The sequence below is a fragment of the Podarcis vaucheri genome, assembly GCF_965113315.1.
Source record: "Podarcis vaucheri genome assembly, chromosome: 2".
Lineage (NCBI taxonomy): Eukaryota > Metazoa > Chordata > Lepidosauria > Squamata > Lacertidae > Podarcis > Podarcis vaucheri.
Window position 1 is genome coordinate 42,794,148 of NC_138760.1, and position 19,868 is coordinate 42,814,015.

The 19,868-nt window shown below is 43.4% G+C and overlaps 1 protein-coding gene and 1 long non-coding RNA gene across 2 annotated transcripts in view; one reads left to right on the top strand and one right to left on the bottom strand.

Annotated features, from left to right (window-relative positions):
- Nucleotides 1-19,868, top strand: part of LOC309521947 — a 183,512-nt gene that overhangs the window by 116,742 nt on the left and 46,902 nt on the right. Inside the window, exons 4-8 of the long non-coding RNA XR_014214797.1 lie at nt 311-346; nt 775-999; nt 2,703-2,862; nt 12,969-13,069; nt 13,455-13,628. This is a non-coding gene — a long non-coding RNA (uncharacterized lncRNA). The remainder of the gene's footprint in view (nt 1-310; nt 347-774; nt 1,000-2,702; nt 2,863-12,968; nt 13,070-13,454; nt 13,629-19,868) is intronic.
- The window catches only part of LOC309520977 (myosin-3), a 32,898-nt gene continuing 24,266 nt past the window's right edge, over nt 11,237-19,868 (bottom strand). Inside the window, exons 29-40 of the mRNA XM_082203054.1 lie at nt 19,654-19,850; nt 18,582-18,765; nt 17,181-17,346; nt 16,226-16,350; nt 15,514-15,822; nt 15,084-15,287; nt 14,734-14,859; nt 13,335-13,505; nt 13,123-13,227; nt 12,944-13,039; nt 12,685-12,822; nt 11,237-11,395 (exon numbers count right to left, since the gene is read on the bottom strand). Of these exons, the coding sequence (XP_082059180.1) occupies nt 11,372-11,395; nt 12,685-12,822; nt 12,944-13,039; nt 13,123-13,227; nt 13,335-13,505; nt 14,734-14,859; nt 15,084-15,287; nt 15,514-15,822; nt 16,226-16,350; nt 17,181-17,346; nt 18,582-18,765; nt 19,654-19,850 (1,845 nt within the window). The 3' untranslated portion in view covers nt 11,237-11,371. The remainder of the gene's footprint in view (nt 11,396-12,684; nt 12,823-12,943; nt 13,040-13,122; nt 13,228-13,334; nt 13,506-14,733; nt 14,860-15,083; nt 15,288-15,513; nt 15,823-16,225; nt 16,351-17,180; nt 17,347-18,581; nt 18,766-19,653; nt 19,851-19,868) is intronic.

Below are 19,868 nucleotides of genomic sequence, written 5' to 3' on the forward strand. Positions count from 1 at the left end.
CTCCACATCTTCAGACTCTTTCTTCATCTAGGAGGTTCTTGCCTAGAAGCCTCTAATGGTTTGCATATGCCAGTGGCATAGTTTATTGATGGTGGGGCAGGCTGCCAAACATCTCTACAGAGGCTCAGCAATGCTGAGCCAACATCAGCATCAATGAGTTCTGCCCACTTCTTGACCACTGCATGCATAAAATCTGCCCCCGCACAGTGTGGTGCTGCGGCAACCAGTTCTTGAGCTTCTCATTGAAACAGTAAAGACCTCTTAGCTCTCTTCTGATAATCTGACTAAACATCTCCTTCCTTAATTTCAGTTGATTTTGAGGACTTAATCTTGAACAAGTTGACAGGTGTATATCATACATTGCCATGCCAGTCAAATGCAGGTTTCCGGGACCTAGATCAATCTTTCCATCGTCTTCTCTTTATTTCCCTTGAGTTATTTGAACTGGTTGGTATTTTTCTTGCAGGAGAGATTATGTCCGCTATTGAATTAAATACTACAGCTGCTCCTGGTTGGCCTGCCCTTTGTGCACAAAAACCCAAAGCACTTTGATCTTCTTAATCACATTTATGTTGCAGTTGTTCTTCCTTCCCTTTCTCCTGCTTGCACTTATACATAATTTGTGCCCTAGATTATTTCTTACCCTCTTATCTTTATTTTTTGCCATGTCTTTTAACACCAGTTTACACCACATGTGTTTTATATATATTACATCAGAAAACCAGAAGAAGTGGCTAAGTAATTGGTATTACTATTTTGTTATTGGTCATGTAGTAGCTTGAAAAAATCTGGTTCCATAGTGAGAAGCTGGAAGGGAACACTGCAGTGTGGTTGTGGCTGATGCCCATTGGAACTTGTAGGGCAGAAGGTTGGAAGTCCAACAGTATTTGGAGCCTGAGCCAATTCTAGTTTTATTCCTAACCTGCTCCCTGCTGAATTCTACAAGGCCAACACTGACACTGAAGAAGCTGATGGGCAGTGCTACTCCTTGGACTGGGTGTAAGTAGGAAGATAGAGGCTGAATGTCTGCATTTTCCCAGTCCATATCCAACTGCTTCCCCCACTCTGCTGCTTTCTCCAGGAAAATCCGCTCTTTAACGTTGAATCAGAACAAACAGTAATTCAGGGTTTCTGTGAATTGTCATTTGCTCCAATTTGGTGGTAAAGAGTAGGCTTTTGCAGGGAAAGAGTAGGTTTTCGTGGGGAAATCGCTGAGTTGAAGAAGAAGACAGGAAGTTTTGAAGCATAAACCTGTGTCTAGAAATGCAGAGCAAAGAAAATATGGCTGAGCCCTTAGGTTGGTGGAGCAGTTCTTTCTTCCCCTAATGGTCCAGCCTCCAGTGCTGCTGTGTGTTGCCTACTTTTTGTTTAAAGGCTACAGCCCTCAAAAATAGGTGGCTTGCCTCCATAACAGAGGTGATAAAAGTTAAACAGAAAGGTATCCCACATCACCCATCCGTAGGACTTATTGCTGGTCAGGTACAGAAGCAACTTGCTGCTCAAGTGTAAGGAATATCCACTCACTCCTTCATAAGGTAATCTTAACAGGCACACTTCTTGCATGGAAAACTGGCACCCATGTCACTCTTTTCTGTCAGCACTGTTACAAGAGTAGAGCTGCTCTCAGGACAGTCTTGGGTGCATCACATTGATTGCCTCTATTTTTAAACCTTCACCCAGTAATGTTCCTTTATGGACATTCGGGACCCATGTTTTTCCTGAGATCAGTTACCTTTGCATCAGCACTTACCAGCTGGTGGACAGACTTGAGTACAGAAATAGGGTGTCAATGCCGAGCAACTCCTGTCCTCCATGTATGGCAATGAAATCAGTTTTCCATCCTGCCCTCCTTAATGTTTCACTTGAACCTGATAATCCATTTGCAAGCTCTTCCACTCAAATGCACAACCATATGAGACTACCCACTATTCAGCCCTGAGTGACTTTCATGTGGAAATATTATTTACAATACGAAGGAAATGCTTGGGTTTCCCCCCACAATTTGAAATAATCAGAAAGAAAGCCTCAAACAGAATCACATGCCGAGGAGCTAAGGAGATTAACATTCTCAGGGGAGCTATGAAGATCATATACCAACCACAGCAGCATCCCAGAAGGCCGCTGTAACATGATTCAGAAGTGAGGAGATTTCTTTAGCTCAAAGCATGTTTCCTAAAATTTTATGAGTGTCATTGCTGTTTAGCTATTTAAGCCATTTTCACTTTTGTACCGAAGGAGCATTCATAGCAGCAAACTGAAGGTAATTCACTCGGTAATTATTTATTCCTTTTGAATCCTGCCCTTCCTCTTAAGAGCTCAGGGCAATGTACATGGCTCTCACTTTATTTTGCTTTGAGATCAGACTAGCCATAGGAAGTAGATTAGGCTGGGAGAGATAGCAGCTGTCCCAATACCACTTAGTGAGCTTCACAGCAGAGTTGGAATTAGACCCCAGGTTCCAATCTAACCACTTCACCTCGCATAAATCACTGACCCCAAGAAGATATGTAGAGGATATCTCTCTGCTGATGGTGGAGACCATCTGAATTGCCAAAAAGCTTCTGAAGAAGAAGTCATCTGATTGGATTCTTTGTAAATTGCTTAAAGGGTTTAATTACAATTAAGTGGTATACAAATTTGGTTAATAAATAAACATTTGCATCACTACCTGACCCTGAAAAGAAGCAATGTGTTATTTCCAGGTTTGAATTTGCCTGTGTTGAACTTGCCTGCCTGAATGATTCAGCATACTCTCATAGTGACCTGATTCACATGTAACACCAAGCCATACCATGAACAAACAGGCTGGCTCCCAGGGGAAAAATTGCACCTCCTGTCTTGCCACTACTACACTGTTGTGAGGTAAGTCATGATTTGGATTAGTGTTCCATCTGAATAATTATTTCATTACAGACAAACTACAAGGTGTAGCCATGGTTTGTTCTGTGACATTTGTGGTTTGTTGCGGGGACGGAATAAATTACAAGCCTGGGTTCATACATAAAGCTAAGTCAAACCATGGCTTAGCTCATAGCAGCGTAGCAGCAGCAGGACCAGAGGAAGAACAAAACAGCCATGATATTCTATCCGGAAACCTGCACACTTGCTTGTTTGCACGAAGCCATAGTTCGGCCTAGCACTACATGCAAACTGGGCCATTTCCATTCAGCTGCTCTTGAGCATTTTGACCTTTCCCAGTTTCCTTCCACAAAGGCTACCCAGTGACATCAGAATGTGTTAGACCGTGCTGACAGCAGTTCAGTTTGCACTAACTCAAACTCCTTTGGTTGAAAGGATTCACTTTTTGTAACGAACCATGTTTGGGGTTTGTGTTTGGAGGGGAAGGCAGAGGCACTTGAAGTACAAAATTTGAAGTAGTGGAGGGGAGAGCTGAAGGGTGCGTGCAGCGGCAGTAAGGTGGTAGGAAAGAGAGTGGAAGGAGGGTGGAGGGAATTGGCAAGGTGGAGATGGGTTTAAGATATCACATATTACTTCTCATCAAGGTCATCCTAGACTTCAGTTTATTGTGAAGTTGTTTTCAGTGGCAGTGTAGACACCATGCATTTAAAGTACATTCCCCACCCTAAAGAATCCTGAGAACTGTAGTTTACCAAGTGCAGAGCTATAGTTCTCAGCATCCTTAACAAACCACAGTTCCCAGGATTCTTGAGATGTGTGCTTTGGATGTATTGAGAAGCCATTGTTTCTCAACTACATGTTCTGCCTCTTGTGAAACTCACATACAAAGGGTTTTAAAACCTACCCTGATAGTTACACCTAGACAGTGCTGTTAGCACATTATGGCTATGATACTTTTCTTTTAATTAATGCAATTACATTAATATTAATTATGCTGATATTTATTAATAATGTTTTATTGAACAATATGCATTTTAGAAATAGATATATAAATATACTATCCTTTCCCCTCATCACAAAGGGCATTTACTGAAGCAGTCAGCTGACCTCTTCAGCGCTCCTTGTTTCCTCAAAGCTGCATCTATGGCAAGTGATATCTTATCATAGGCTGAAATGTCCAAGAGTTGGCAAGGACTAGACTTCCTACCCGGCCCCGGCCCCACAGTCACCGCAAACCGTTGTGATGATGAGAATATCAAATCACGTGCATAATCGCTTAGAGACGGCTGTGAAATAAACATAAAAAGGATGATAATGGTTTGCAGTTGTCATGAAAGAATTAAATAACATGTATCTGATATTGGAAGGAGGCTCACATGTGAAGCTACTCTGAATGTGTTGGATTAAAGTGCACATTAGTGACATTTGAAGTGATCCTGCTATATGGCTTCAAGCGCCTTGGTTTGGCAATGCAACCCTCTCATTTAGAATTCTGCAATATGAGTATCTTTGCATAAGGTTTATGCATCAAATCATTAAGGATGGAACGCGTTCCTATCCCATCCCCAAGAGTGTTTTTGTTGCTTTGTTTTTGCTTACAGTGAAGGAGCCGGGATACTGGGCGCAAGTTCAATGTGTGTGGGTAAAATGGCAGGTTGCCAAAGAGAGTGTCAGCCACAGGCTGATGTGTCTCAAGGGACTCTGTGTCCCTCTACTGGTAAGGGGGAAGAAAATCCCTCCCCCCATTATACAGAATAGAACAAGATGCCCGTTTTTGCCTTTGTTTTATTCTGTGGACTTTCATTGGCTCTGATTTTTGTTGTGGACACAACTGGCATTAAGCAGTAAACTTTGTGGTTATTATAACTGTGAAAACCCCTTTTCTTTGCTTGCATAAAAATAATTGTCAGTCACTGTCATCCCCCACCAACCCTGCCTTGTATCGAGGTATCTGGCAAAGGAACCTCCTTTCAGTAATCTGAATGATGTGCAGAGCATTTGAGGGGCATTGCATTTACAGGACATTTGTGGAGTTTGTGTGTGGAGTGATTTCTGATCATTTGAATGTAGTCTGGAAGGAAGATAAATAGCAATGTGCCTGGTCTCACTTCTGGTAGTGGCAGTGCTACCGCCTTTCCATTGTCAGCAAAACACAGCCATAGTGCGGGGGATAATAATCTGAGATAAAGCAAAATTCAAACTTGAAGGCAGCGCTTTGATCTTCAGTTTTCCTGGGTTGTTGTTGTTTAAGAATTCAAGTAGAATTTATGGTATCTTGTTTAAGCATGTGTGCGTTTTCTTGCTTAAAGGTAAAGGTAAAGGGACCCCTGACCATTAGGTGCAGTCGTGGCCGACTCTGGGGTTGCGGAGCTCATCTCGCTTTATTGGCCGAGGGAGCCGGCGTACAGCTTCCAGGTCATGTGGCCAGCATGACTAAGCCGCTTCTGGCAAACCAGAGCAGCGCACGGAAATGCCGTTTACCTTCCCACTGGAGCGGTACCTATTTATCTACTTGCACTCTGACTTGCTTTCGAATTGCTAGGTTGGCAGGAGCAGGGACCGAGCAACCGGAGCTCACCCCGTCGCTGGGATTCGAACTGCCGATCTTCTGATCAGCAAGTCCTAGGCCACAACACCACCCACGTCCCCTTGCTTAGGAACAGCATATTTTAGATCAATGTGCATATTATATGTGTTCCCTGGCACTTATGCTGTACATACATATTAGGCATTGCTCACTTGCTGCCATATTTCCATGTGTGAATATTTCAGTCAAATGCTTGGAAGAACCACCAAGCATCATGGAGTAGAGAACTTTAGGAAAGGGATGCCCCCACAAGACCAATTATTCATGGTGCAATTGGGGCTCTAGAGTCTGAGCTTTCATTGGGAAAAACAACCACCCAAAGAAAGTCTCTAGCCCTTCTGGAAGGTGAGCTATTCATCAAAAAGTGCATCCTGACTAGAGATAGGGTCACAGGTTTCGTATTGCTCTGCAGAGCCGTTCAAGAAGTCTGACAGGTCCTTTCTTCCATTCTGATGAGCTGGGAAATAATCCTCTCCTGTTCTCTTTGAAGGGAACTCTGACAGTCTGGTGGTTGCAGCAGCTAAACATAGGCCTGCTTATATGTCTTCTGTAGGATTTTTGAGGGTGGTTTGGGGGCAGCAGGTGGTGGTTGAGTGGTGGCAGGGAGCACATTTTGTTACCAGAAGGGCTTTTCCTAAGTTGGGTCGCAACAGTGGCACTACCATCATACAAATAGATAGTAAAAATTATAATAATAAAGTGGTCCCCAAATGCACATTTGGGTGAAAGGTCTGAAATAGTTGAAGGCTACTGGCTCAAAGGATGCACCAGTCATGAAACTAGACTCTTAAGTTTATTGTCTCTCCCACAAAAAACGGGACAAGGAAGCTCCTCACAGCCAAGATACAACTAACTCCAGTGCCATCTAGTGACTAAAGTATGTAATCACACTATCCACACATGAAGCTACGAAGGTGGGGAAAACTTAACTGTCACACTGCTAAAAAGTCTCAACAGATAATCTGCCTGAGCAACTCAAACAACAAGTGGGGCAAAAGCAGAATATATTAAGTAAGCTATAAGAATAAAAGATAGCTATTGGAAGGAGGCAGGATAAGTGCAAAAAGTTCAGGGTTTTTTAAAAAGTAGATTTGTTATGCTAGGGTGGCAGAGCACTTTAATTATACAAACTTAAATTTATGATATGCATTTGAAACCCTCCTGTGAAATACAATCTAGAGTCATCCAAGTCAAACCCTTGATCTGTTAAGCTCAATTTTGTCTACACTGACTGGCAACAGCAATCCAGATGGGATCCCTCCACCCCAATCCTACTTAGAGATATGAGAGATTGAGTCTAGGGAACCTTTAACATGCAGAGCATATGCTCTGTTGAGCTACATCCCATCCCTATGATAACTAGTTACCCTCATTTCTGCCTTTGTAATTTCTAGATTGACTTACTGTAATGTGCTGCATGCATGACTGTCCCTCAAGATGATCCAGAAACCTTAAATGGCTTTAAAACGTAGCTGCCTATAAGTTATCAACCAAAGGCTATTGTAAACATATGATACATATTTTGGAACAACTTCATTGGTTTTCAGTTTGTTTCCAATCCTTGTTCAGGGTGCAGTTTGTGAATTTTAAAGCTGTTCTGTTTTGTAGTACAGAAATAGCAAGGAAGAGATGGTAAATGATAGAGGCTATGAAAGACAGTAACTCATTTCACACTTGACTTATCCAGTCTTCTGTCTCTCGAGAGCCTTAATCAAAATAGTTCTGAGCACACAGATATCTGTCTCCATGCCAACTTTGCTGGGATTTGTAATATATCCTGCAGCCAGTTGGCCAGTTTTAGGAAGAAAACATCCAGTAACACATACTAATACAAGGTGCATTTCATATTTAGAAGCTGAATAGCAAGGAGCAACATGGGCATAGAAATACTCAGAATCAATCCTATACATTCCTTTGCACAATAACTGTCTTAGTTGATCAAGCCAATACTGCATCCTCTATCTAGAACATGCCTTTGCTTTCTCTCCCACTATAAAGCAATATTCTCTCATGTACTGCAAAACAAGCATATCTATGTTGTGAATATATTTCAGTACAATCCTACTGAGGTCCACTGTGGTTTGTTCTGGCTATCTGACATTGTATGAACAACACAACCAAAGTTGTTCCTAATTAGTTGCCACCCTTTTTCTTGGAAAGCTACATTGCTTTTTCACAGCTGCATGACAGGCAGGAATTCAGCAAATGAACCATTACTGTGCCTGCATGCTGGGAAAACTTCACCTGCTGAAATTTGCCTTATTATACAGTTATTAATGGCAAATGATCCCAGCCAGAAAAGTATTGTCAACTTTACTCCTAATCCATATTTTTTATTCTGTTCTCCTCAATGTTGCTTTTTATTGCACAGTATCAAGAAGCCATAAATTAGGACAATAATGCCTACCCACATCAGACGGAATGGTTGTTTCACATTTATTGCAAATACTGTAAGCTGTTTACAGGCAGACTACATTAGGCTGAAAAACGCAATAACCTCGGGGGGGGGGGGAATTGTGGCATCTGAAATAACCCCTAATTTCAATTGGTGCAAGTAGCAATAAGCCTGCTGGAATATGAATAGGGTCCACCATTCTAAAATCTCGTACAGCTGTCAATGCTTCCATGATATCATGGTCCTTTTTAACAGGATACTGTGGGCAATCTAGCCCCTGTGGAATGCCTTGCATGTTTATTAAGAGAGCATGTAACCACAGCAAGACTCTTCTAAGACTGTCTATACTTAGACTTTTGGAAGAAGCACATGTCCTTCCTAAGTGAGATGGCATCTGGACCTTGTCAAGTGTGTCAGCTTTCACTCTCAGACTCTTGTTTCCCAGGATATATTTGTGCAGAGATTCCAAGCTGCATTGAGGCTCCACCTTAAGAGTGATATTGTTTTCTTCTCATATTATCACAGTTCAGCCATCAGTGATGAGGATTCTTTTAATGATTTACGAAGATGGGACGCGGGTGGCGCTGTGGGTTAAAGCCTCAGCGCCTAGGGCTTGCCGATCGAAAGGTCGGCGGTTCGAATCCCCACGGCGGGGTGCGCTCCCGCTGCTCGGTCCCAGCGCCTGCCAACCTAGCAGTTCGAAAGCACCCCCGGGTGCAAGTAGATAAATAGGTACCGCTTACCAGCGGGAAGGTAAAAGGCGTTCTGTGTGCTGCGCTGGCTCGCCAGATGCAGCTTGTCACGCTGGCCACGTGACCCGGAAGTGTCTCCGGACAGCGCTGGCCCCCGGCCAATAGATGTGAGATGGGCGCACAAACCCCAGAGTCTGTCAAGACTGGCCCGTTCGGGCAGGGGTACCTTTACCTTTACCTTTAATGCCACAGACAGATGTAGAGGGGAGTTGAGTTCTGTGTCCTATCTTCAGCTTTGCTAACAAAAGGGTTGGGAGCACCAGAATGGGGTTTGGGGAGTTAGAAACTTGTTGTGACATCCCACCTGCCTAGATAGTGACAAACATATTATGAATCTTCATACCCTCATTCCACATTCTGGGCAGCCTTATGCTGGGGGACAGGATGTGGGGACTCATGGTGGGAGATAGTGATATGGAGTACTGGTTATATGGGCACCATGCTTTATGGCTGCAATGGAAGTGACACAAGAATGGCCTCTTTGGGAAGAGGGAGCCCTACTTCAATGGATTTCCCACACCACTAAGAACTGAACTGCTGTAAGGAAGCTTGACAGAAGGATGGAGATGGAAGTTTAGAGTTCCTAGTATGTTCGTAATTTAACACTCTGTTGTCAGTAGCCTCTGTGTTAGAAACAGTAAAGCTTTTCTCGCTTCTCGTTGGGGAACTTCTGCAAAACATTTTATGTGGCCTGTAGCCGTTGCTAGAGGACAGTCATTCACATTTGTCCTCCCATCTGTTCCCCAAAGAAAAGTATTTTCTTCTGAGTAATTGAGCTATATAGAAGCCAGTGCATTTCAACATTAAGTTTAGGGCATGCTATTTAAAAAAAAGAATCTGATCTCACCTGAAGGAGCTGTTTCTCAGAGGTGTTGAAGGCATGGCATGGGCCTGCCTTTTCTGGGGCTAGCTGTGAAGCTGCATGCATGTTAAGTTTTTATGTAGGCCGGATTGTTTCCTGCTGTGCTGCATTGCTTCACTTACTGTACTTGTTTTTTATACATTGTTATGAGTTTGCGAGGGGTAAGCTGTATGCCTGAGCCCCCGTCTAATTCCTGGATCCATCACAGATTTGATTGCTGGAATAGCCAGGCTAGCTTCCTGGTGAGATAATGGCCCTCTAGGTATGGGCTATTAAGATAACAAAGGAACTGGTGCTGTGCCAGACTAAAAATGGGTGGGCCTCCCTCAACTCACTGTTAGAAAGACAAAGATCAGAGTTGGGAGTTGAGCTATGTGAGCAAGAAGCTAGACACTGGAAGTGGCAAGTTGAGTAACTGGAAGAAATTGAGCCATGCTTGATTTCTCTTACTGTTGTTATTTATATTGCCCTTCATCCGAAGATCCCAGGGTGGTTCACAAGACTATGGCTTTGGGAGAAGCAATACCCTTTTGGGGTGTTAATGCTCAGGTTACATATGTGTGTAAATAAACCATATATTATAAATGCACCACAGTCTCCATTGTCTCTCATTCCAAGGAAACTGAACCCTGTATAAGTGAGCAACAATATATTAAAGGTAAAGGTACCCCTGCCCGTACGGGCCAGTCTTGACAGACTCTAGGGTTGTGCGCCCATCTCACTTAAGAGGCCGGGGCCAGCACTGTCCGGAGACACTTCCGGGTCACGTGGCCAGCGTGACAAGCTGCATCTGGCGAGCCAGCGCAGCACACGGAAACGCCGTTTACCTTCCCGCCAAGTAAGCGGTCTCTATTTATCTACTTGCACTTTGACGTGCTTTCAAACTGCTAGGTTGGCAGGCGCTGGGACCGAGCAACGGGAGCGCACCCCGCCGCGGGGATTCGAACCGCCGACCTTTCGCTCGGCAAGCCCTAGGCGCTGAGGCTTTTACCCACAGCGCCACCCTAACAATATATTACTTGTGCATTTTAGATTGATTTATCCCTGTTTTGTTTTTATCCTTTCCATTAATGTTTTTTTGTGTTTGTGTTTGTGAGTCCCTTTGAGTGTCATTTTTTAAATAAAAAAAGTGACTAATACAAATGAACCCCTATTGCAAAATACTGACAGTCTACAGATTGTCCATGCCCTTGTGTGAAAACACTGCATTTGGCAATTTCCTTTTTCAGCCACCAGAGGTCACACTTCAATGAACAGTTGTGATATGTTGAAGGAAGGGATTGGGAGTCTCTAGTCTGGGGCCCCAAATGCAGTTCCTCCATGCTTTTCTATCTGGCCCTTGAGACGCCCTTCCCCCAGGCAACACAACTCGCCCTCCTTCCTTCACTTTTGCCTGTCTGGAAGTGTCCTTGAACTGTGAGATGGAGTCTCTTGCTTATATGACGGGAAAGGCATGTATATTTCTTGTGCATAAAAACCTCTGGCTGTTGCTTGGCTGAAATTGTAGCCTTCGGCTGTTTGCCCAGAATATAGGTAAGAAGCAAGATAAGTAACCTCGCCATCACTGCAGTATCAATGGTATCATTGGCTGGTAAGCAAACACCATAGGGACATAATCCAGATGTGTCCTCATAGACAGTGGCTAGCTGCTGCCTCTTAAGTAAAGAAGAAATATAGCAAGTAGCATCTACCAAGCAACTCCTGAGGTATCAGCGTTGCAACCACTTTCACTTTTTATTATGTCTGCAGATTACAACACAAAGAACAAAACTCACCAAGTCTTTAAGCAAAGCAAAATTTATTTTCTATTAGGGCTATTGAGGAAAGATCACAGGATTACTACAATTTCAAGCAACATCATGGGGACGTATATGCATTTTGCATACATTCCAAGCTTCTTCTGTCCTGCAGTAGATTTACTCTTCACTTTCTATGATTACCTGCCACAAACAAAACAAACAAACTCAGTACTTGTTAAAATGCAAGGAGAACAATGTGCCGTTTCAGCCACTATCTTCTTGAGAAATGGGAAGCAGGGCTCACACCAGCAGCACTGCTGAAAAACCAGCTCCACCTGGCCTCCTCTTTATCAAGTGGCAGAATGATAGAAGACATTCTATCAGGCTTCCTTAGTAGGAAAGATGAGAAGCAAAGTCATTTGCCTTTCCCAAAGTCCAGCTCCATGAGGCACTTGTGGCCCTGAGTTGTTTCTCAGCCAGTTGTCATCACAAGAACAACTGTTGAACAATTGGCACCTGAATCTGCTTTTTTCCTCTTCCCTGCCTGTTTTCCCATGTCTGTAGCACTTTTTATATTGTAACCAGATTGTCTTGTTTAAAGTCATTGTATGTAAGCCACATAATAATAATAATAATAATAATAATAATAATAATAATAATAATAATTTATTTGTATCCCGCCCATCTGGCTGGGTTTCCCCAGCCACTCTGGGCGGCTTCCAACAAAGATTAAGAATACTCAAGAAGCCTCTTTGGCTGAAGAGGGGGTTGCAAATGGTCTAAATAAATGAAGGCCAAATATATTTGAATCCAGCAGTGCCACTCAGCTAATGGTAAGGCTTCTATCAATGGAAGAGGAAAGGAAGCTCCTTCTACTAGCAATTCCCCAGGCTCTCCTCTAAATCTGCTCTGAGGGACTCCCAACCCTCTGGAGCAGATTTAGTGGATGTGGGACCTGACCATTTGTGCAAGTTTGGGTGACTAGGGCTTAAATCAGGGTTAGCCAATGTGGTGTCCTCCACATTGGTGGACTACAACTCCCATCATCCCTCACCAATGGCTGTGCTTGCTGGGGCTGATGGAAGTTGTAGTTCAACAACATCTGGGGGACACCATGTTGACTATCCCTGGCTTAAATGGATAATATACTTGTGTCTTTGAACTGGGGTTTTACAAGACTAACTCCTGCAAAAGCAAGGGGGCACTTTGGTTTTTTGAGTAAGCCTCTTATCAATACACTGTAGCCTGAAGCCACACTCTCTCCTTGCCTAATTCCATTGGCTTCACTGATGCTGAAGCCACAGCGAATTTGAACCCAGAGCTATTAAGTTTGTTGCTTCTTCCACTCTGTGCAGCATTCTTAATGGCTCCTTTCTGGATGCTCAGATTCCTTTTCATACATCCACTGCTGCAGCAGGGATTTGTAAAAACACAGTTGCATCATTCAGGAGGGACAAATTATTTGGCATCTGTTCTGTGGAGGAACTTACCTTTGTGGTAGAAACTTCCCTGGTCTTTGCTCGAAGCTTATTGACCTGAGACTCAGCAATATCAGCCCTTTCCTCTGCCTCTTCCAGCTCATGTTGCGTTTTCCTGAATTTGGAGAGGTGGACGTTGGCCTGTTGGTCCTAAAATCAGAAAGCAATGGCACATAAAAACCCTAAGTCATACCTCTGATGTGAAAGCTGAGACTTTATGCATTTTGTACAAATGACCAAAAATGAAGCTTGTGTCTTTCAAATAACTCACAGCCTCCTCTGCTTGTCTCTTGTAGGATTTGACCTTCAGCTGAAGCTTATCCACCAAGTCCTGTAGCCTTATCACATTCTTCCTGTCCTCTTCACCCTAGAAAAGTGGCACCTGATTAGGTGATACGTAAGTTGTCAAAGAAGTATTGGGAAGCACTGGCTCCTTCCTTTCCCTCTTACCTGGAAAGTCAGTTCTTTGACTCGCCGTTCATACTTGCGAATACCTTTAATGGCTTCTGTGGCTCGCTTCTGCTCCCCCTCTAGTTCAGACTCTAGTTCTCGGATCTAGGAAGTCAAGCAAAACATTAATTTCCTTAGCAACTCTGATATAGGGGCCTCTGACCTATGGAGAACTCCGGTGCTTACCACCAGCTCCCAACCCCAGTGTTTACCCTGGCCTCCATTTTCTGGATCTGCTTCTTCCCTCCTTTCAGAGCAAGTTGTTCTGCTTCATCCAGCCGAAGCTGCAGATCCTTCACTGTCTGATCCAGGTTCTTTTTCATTCTCTCCAGGTGAGCGCTAGTGTCTTGCTCTTTCTTCAGCTCCTCTGCCATCATGGCCGCCTTGACATACAAACAGTAGACCCCAGTCAACAGGTACACTCGGAGCAAAGGACAGAAGCTCAGCAGAGTTTGAAAGATCAACTTGTGACCACCAGAAATGGCCTGCTGGGACCACCTCAATAGGTAAGCCATCCCAATTAACTTTCAAACTATTAACAAAGGTGCTGGGCTCATTATATAACATTGAACGGAAACACTTATGAATTTCCAGTATCACTGGCATGGTGCAGAGAAGGACTTCACACAACACTATATGAATAACACATTTCATAGTTCTTGGAGAAGCAGCCATGTCAGTTGGTTGCAGAAGGCACAGCAAAGAATCTTATGGCACCTTAAAGGCTAACTCATTAAAACATAAGCATTCATGAATTGGAACCAAATTCATAATGTTTGTGTATCACCCATCAGACACAACCACATGAGATCTGCTTTCCTGTGAGGGCATTCCTTGGGGTAGAGGTCTGCATGTGAAATGTTGTGATCATGTAAAAAGAAGAAAAAGCTGATCATGTATGTCCTTCACCTGAAATCAGCAGGTCCACCTGGTTACGCCATTTCCCCAGCCCACAGGGATTGGGGTCATAGAAGAATGACTCACATATGGCCCTAGCTGCGTGACTGAAGGACACTTTGTGCAAAACGTATTTAGATTCATTGTTTGTATGATGGGCTACATAGAGTTGTTTGCCACTGTTTTTTCTCTTGCAAAGGCTCTGCGCTTCAACAGCTGCATGGTAGGCAAACGTTCAACAGGGATGGCATGGAAACTCAGTGATGGGGGAAATGCATCCAACTGTTTGCAAATGATAGCATGCTAGTAAAAAGACCAGGGTTTTAAGCAGGCCATCTTGTGAAACTGAGCTTTGTTCCTTTGGGGGAAATAGATGAAAGGAGAATAGCAACTGGGACTGGGGGAACTGGTAGTGCCTGGAGACTGTATTAATGCCCTTCCCTATTTGTTCCAAGGTATATAAGGGTTGAAGCCACCTGAGGCAACACTTTCATGCATGCCCTTTAGTGGCGCACCTTGAAGGAATAGAGGCTCTTCGTCCTCCTTCTATCAGTTTGTGAAGGCATAATGAAAGAAAAAACTGTTAGCCACTCACAGAAGGACTGGACAGCTCTAGAATGATCACTGTGATCAAGTGCCCATGAGCCAACAAAAATTGTTATAGATAACAGCAAGGTTTTGTGGCAACCACTGAAAGAGAAAAGAAGCTCTTACATCTGTGATGGCTTTCTTTGCCTTCTCCTCTGCATTTCTGGCCTCCTTAATGGCATCTTCCACTTCACTTTGAAGTTGAGAAACATCAATTTCCAGCTTCTTCTTTGTGTTAATAAGGCTGGTGTTCTAAACAAAAGACACAGTGAGGATGTTTTAGCATCTCTTATGCCGCAGTTTCTAGTAATGATTAAGCAATTATTCCTCCTCATACTTGGAGGCAGCATGTCTCTGTTTACCACTATAGAGCATGTCAGTGACCACGGTCAGACATCGAATGCGAGATTAGATGGACATTTGAACTAATGTAGCATGGCAAGTTTTGTTGTTATAGTGACAACTGTAGCCCATACTTGCGTGTGAAGAAGTTGCACGCGTTCATTTGCATCTAGAAGCTCTTGTTCAGCTAACTTCCTGCCCCTCTCTGTCTGTTCCAGAGCTGCCCGGAGCTCCTCAATCTCAGCCTGCATCAGATTAGCTCTGCGCTCAATCATAGCCACTTGCTCTTTCAGATCTTCTTGGCCTCGGAGGGCATCATCCAAATGTAGCTGTGTGTCCTAAACACAACAGGGGAAAGTGTTTAGCAGAACTGAATTTCTATTATTCATATAAAGCGATAGCGGTTAACATATGACCCTCCAGGATATTGTTAGACTCCAAGTCCCATCAGCCCTAGCCAACATGGCCAGTGGTCAAGGACAATGGGAGCTGTAATCCAACAACATCTGGAAGGCCACAGATTAACCACTCTTGAGATAAAAGATATATTGGAAAGATAAGTACCTTCAGCTGCCCTTGGACATTCCTGAGGTGTTTCTGTGTCTCAGCTGCAAGACGGTTTGCATGGCTCAGCTGGATCTCCATTTCATTTAAATCTCCCTCCATCTTCTTCTTAATCCTCACAGCTTCATTCCTGCTCCGTATTTCTGCATCCAAGGCACTTTGCATTGTGTCCACTGTTCTTTGGTGGTTCCTCTTCAGCTGATCAATTTCTTCATCCTTCTCAGCAATCTTTCTATCGATCTCGGATCTCACCTGAGTCAACTCAAGCTGAATGCGAAGGATTTTGGCTTCCTCGTGTTCAAGAGCACCCTATTGAGGAAATGTTGGGGAAATAAAGCAGCACAGAGATTTGTGGTTGGAGGAAACTAGGATTACTTTTCTCCTTCTTGATCTTACCACAGTGTACTAAAACATAGTTAACTAATATCTGTTAACAATTTAACACCAATATGGAAGTCACTGTAGAAGTTTCCTCAAAGATTAGGTGTGATGTGACTTCAGAGAATCCTATATCCATATTGCCCTTTAGCTTAAGCCATGATGACCATCTGCCAAACAAATGGTTGGTGGACCAAGCTCAGCTTGGTATGTGGTTTGTGGGAATCCGATGCAACAAATGAGCATCTCCAACTACCACACGCCAAAAGACTTTTATAAAAACCTAATTATTTGCCATTTGTACTTTATTTCCTACTGTTTTTAGGCATCTTACCTCTGCTTCCTCTAGAGCCATCTGCATATCAGATTTCTCCACTTCTATCTGCTTCTTGGCCTTCTCAAGTTCATGGATAATTTTGCCACTTTGACTAATTTGTTCTGTAAGATCAGCTATTTCCTCTAGGAAGAATTAAACATACACACCGCTGATAAAGGGTGAAATGCCTCTATAACTAGAAACACACACACACATGTGCAAAGAGCTGCTCCACAAACAGAGGTGATACTTGTGCCTTCTTCTGTCTGCTTCAGAACAGCTTCAGAACAGTTCACAAAACTCCTTTTTTATTCATAAAAGATATCCCAAATGCTCCCAAATATAATGCATGAGCCATCATAAATTCTCTTCTTCTTCTTTTCAAACCTGTGATTACCACCAGCTACCAGAGCTGGTGTGCTTACTGCCAGATTACCACCAGCTACCAAAGAAAGTTGGAACTGCTCACATGGACAAAAATGCATTGTGTGAAATTGAACCAACCAATTGCTGTTGCCAATACTTGCTAAGCACATTTATGAGATTTGTGTGGGGCAGTCAATTCTGAAAACTGCCATTAGTGATATCAAGTTAGCCTTGCCTTCTCATCACAGGATGGGAATGAGAATGTGCAGAGATCTGGAAATTCTGAACGCTTTTAACTCTAATATTTTCTTAAAGTCCTTAAGGCTAGAATGTGCTATGATCTGACAAAGAACATATACACCTGCCTTAGTCTTCTCTTGATTTTTAGTCACAGTTCTGCACAAAGATGGACAGTTTCTGAATCAGTGCAGCTTCCATGATATGGAGGTGCAGTGATGAGGAAATTTCTGCTTGTTGTACCACTGCTAAAGGCACAGAAAAAAGTTGGCAATCCTTGCATATTCCTAAGATCCTCTGCACTGTGAATTATCATTGCTAGAGTCAAAATAACCAACAAATAGAAAGAAGGCCAAAAAAGGAAACTTACGCTGTAGGTTCTTGTTTTCTCGCTTGATTGTTTCCAGCTGATCTAGTGTCTCCTCATAAGCATTCTTCATTTTGAAAAGTTCAGTGCTCAAGGAGCGTGACTCCTTTAAGGAACCTTCTAGCTCTGACTGGCTCTCTTCATACTTGGTCTTCCATTCTGCCAAAATCTTAACATCCATTGTGTTTGAGTTAGTTAGTTGCCGTTATATTTGCCTATGATTTTTCTTTGCTAAACTAGCCTTCTCAATAGCAGTTCTGGACATCACTGGGAAGAAGGCAGTGACAGTTCACAGCAGGTTTCTCTACCCCTTTATTTTCTGTGCCAGGGGAAATCCAAACAAAGTAAAGGAAGCCTTGGCCGATAAAGCTATACACTGCAGTTCCACCAGCTACCACTCTCTATCCCCCAGCAATTCTCTGACAATCTTTTTCCCAAACACCCAATAGCACTCTTGACCTCAGAGCAGAAGAACGTCCCAGGGCATGGTCGGAAAGCACATGACACATCTACCTTGTTAAAGTTAAGCAGCAACTCTAGTTCATGCCTGGATAGAACAACTCCTAGGTACTCTATATGTGCCGCCTCAAGTTTCATGATAGAAGAAAGTTGGGATCTTAACATAACTGTGAGTCAGCCATCACAGACCAATTCCCAGTAGCAAAGTAGTCATACAGCCCAGAACCATGTTAAGCATGCTGGGCGTAAGTACAGGGGTGATGCATCCCTGAATCAGGAAACCTGAATGGTTTCCCATTAATAAACAAATACAGAGACACATTTGTAAGATCCTTCTGTCACAGAAGGCTATGGGTCACAGGCTATGGGCTCTACATGGTGGCCTCATTCCTCAAATCTCGGCCAAATTGCTGGTGTCCCTCTGACATCAGAGAATGGGCTTAAATATTTCAGTATACCTGAAGGAGCGTCTCCACCCCCATCGTTTGGCCCGGACACTGAGGTCCAGCGCTGAGGGCCTTCTGGCGGTTCCCTCACTGTGAGAAGCAAAGTTATAGGAAACCAAGCAGAGGGCCTTCTCAGTAGTGGCTCCCACCCTGTGGAACGCCCTCCCATCAGATGCAAAGGAATAAACAACTATCTGATGTTTAGAAGACATCTGAAGGCGGCCCTGTTTAGGGACGCTTTTTTTTAATGACTTATGTTTTAATGCATTTTTAATCTCCTGTTGGAAGCTGCCCAGAGTGGGTGGGGTATAAGTAATAAATTATTATTATTATTATTATTATTATTATTATTATTATTATTATTATTATTATTATATTAGTAGTAGGTAGAAGTGAGAGTCAGATTCAGATTCAGAAGCAAGTGGAGTGTATCTGCTAGTTTGAGACGAAGAGCGTCTATTTCTCATCTAAGGGCTGATACTATAGAGGAGAAACACACCTTGTCAAAATTCCTTTGCTTCTTATCCAGAGCAGCTGCTAGTGCATTTGCTCTCTCAACGTCCACCATCATGTCTTCTACTTCACATTGCAGCCTCTGCTTTGTTTTCTCCAGGGAAGCACACTTGGAATTCACAGCTTCAACTTGTTCTTCAGCTTCTTGAAGCCTCTGAGCAAGCTTTTTCCTTAAAGAAGTCAGATTGTAATGATGATGCCCTTTTAACTACTAAGGTTGCCCTTAGTAGCACAGTATAGTTTACAGTGGGATGCGGGTGACGCTGTGGGTTAAACCACAGAGCCTAGGACTTGCCGATCAGAAGGTCGGCGGTTCAAATCCCCGCGACAGGGTGAACTCCCATTGCTCGGTCCCTGCTCCTGCCAACCTAGCAGTTCGAAAGCACGTCAAAGTGGAAGTAGATAAATAAGTACCGCACCAGCGGGAAGGTAAACGGCGTTTCCGTGCGCTGCTCTGGTTCACCAGAAGCGGCTTGGTCATGCTGGCCACATGACCCAGAAGCTGTACACCAGCTCCCTCGGCCAATAAAGCAAGATGAGCGCTGCAACCCCAGAGTCGGCCACGACTGGACCTAACGGTCAGGGGTCCCTTTACCTTTACCTATAGTTTACAGTATCTTAGCCACCTGCATGCTTGTAGAACTGATAGGCAAGTCCAAGAAAATTCATATTATGAATCAGGTTATTATGCATTTTGGCAACATCATTAATTAAAATGTGAGTCCTCCTGGCCTTTGGGAGGGGTGTCATATTTTAATCAGAAAGTTATGTTGTCAAATTCTAGTTTATTCTTTAATGTGACAGAATTAATTGGACTAAAATCCAGTCACATGGGTACTATCATCTATAAATCCCAGCACTTTCATGATTTCCACCGTGCTGAAATATATGCTGAAGATCATGAATGTTTGTCCCTTCATCTAAGAATGAGGAACCAAGTGCCCAGTTTGTAGTGTTCTCCCCACATGGATAGGTTACTGTTATGAACATAAAATGTGGTTGAATGTAATGTGTGAAAATGGCTTATTAGCATGCCACTTCTCACCCCCAACACTTACTTGGCCTCTTCCAGTTCCTCTGTGCGTTGAATGGCATCTGTCTCATATTTGGTTCTCCACTGGGCCACTTCACTGTTGGCTTTAGACAGGGCACGTTGGAGTTCACTCTTTGCTTCTTGTTCCTCTTCGTATTGTTCCCGGAGCAAGTCACAGTCATGGCGAGCAGATTGTAAGGCATGAGCCAGTGCATTCTTCGCCTAAGAACCGTAAACCAT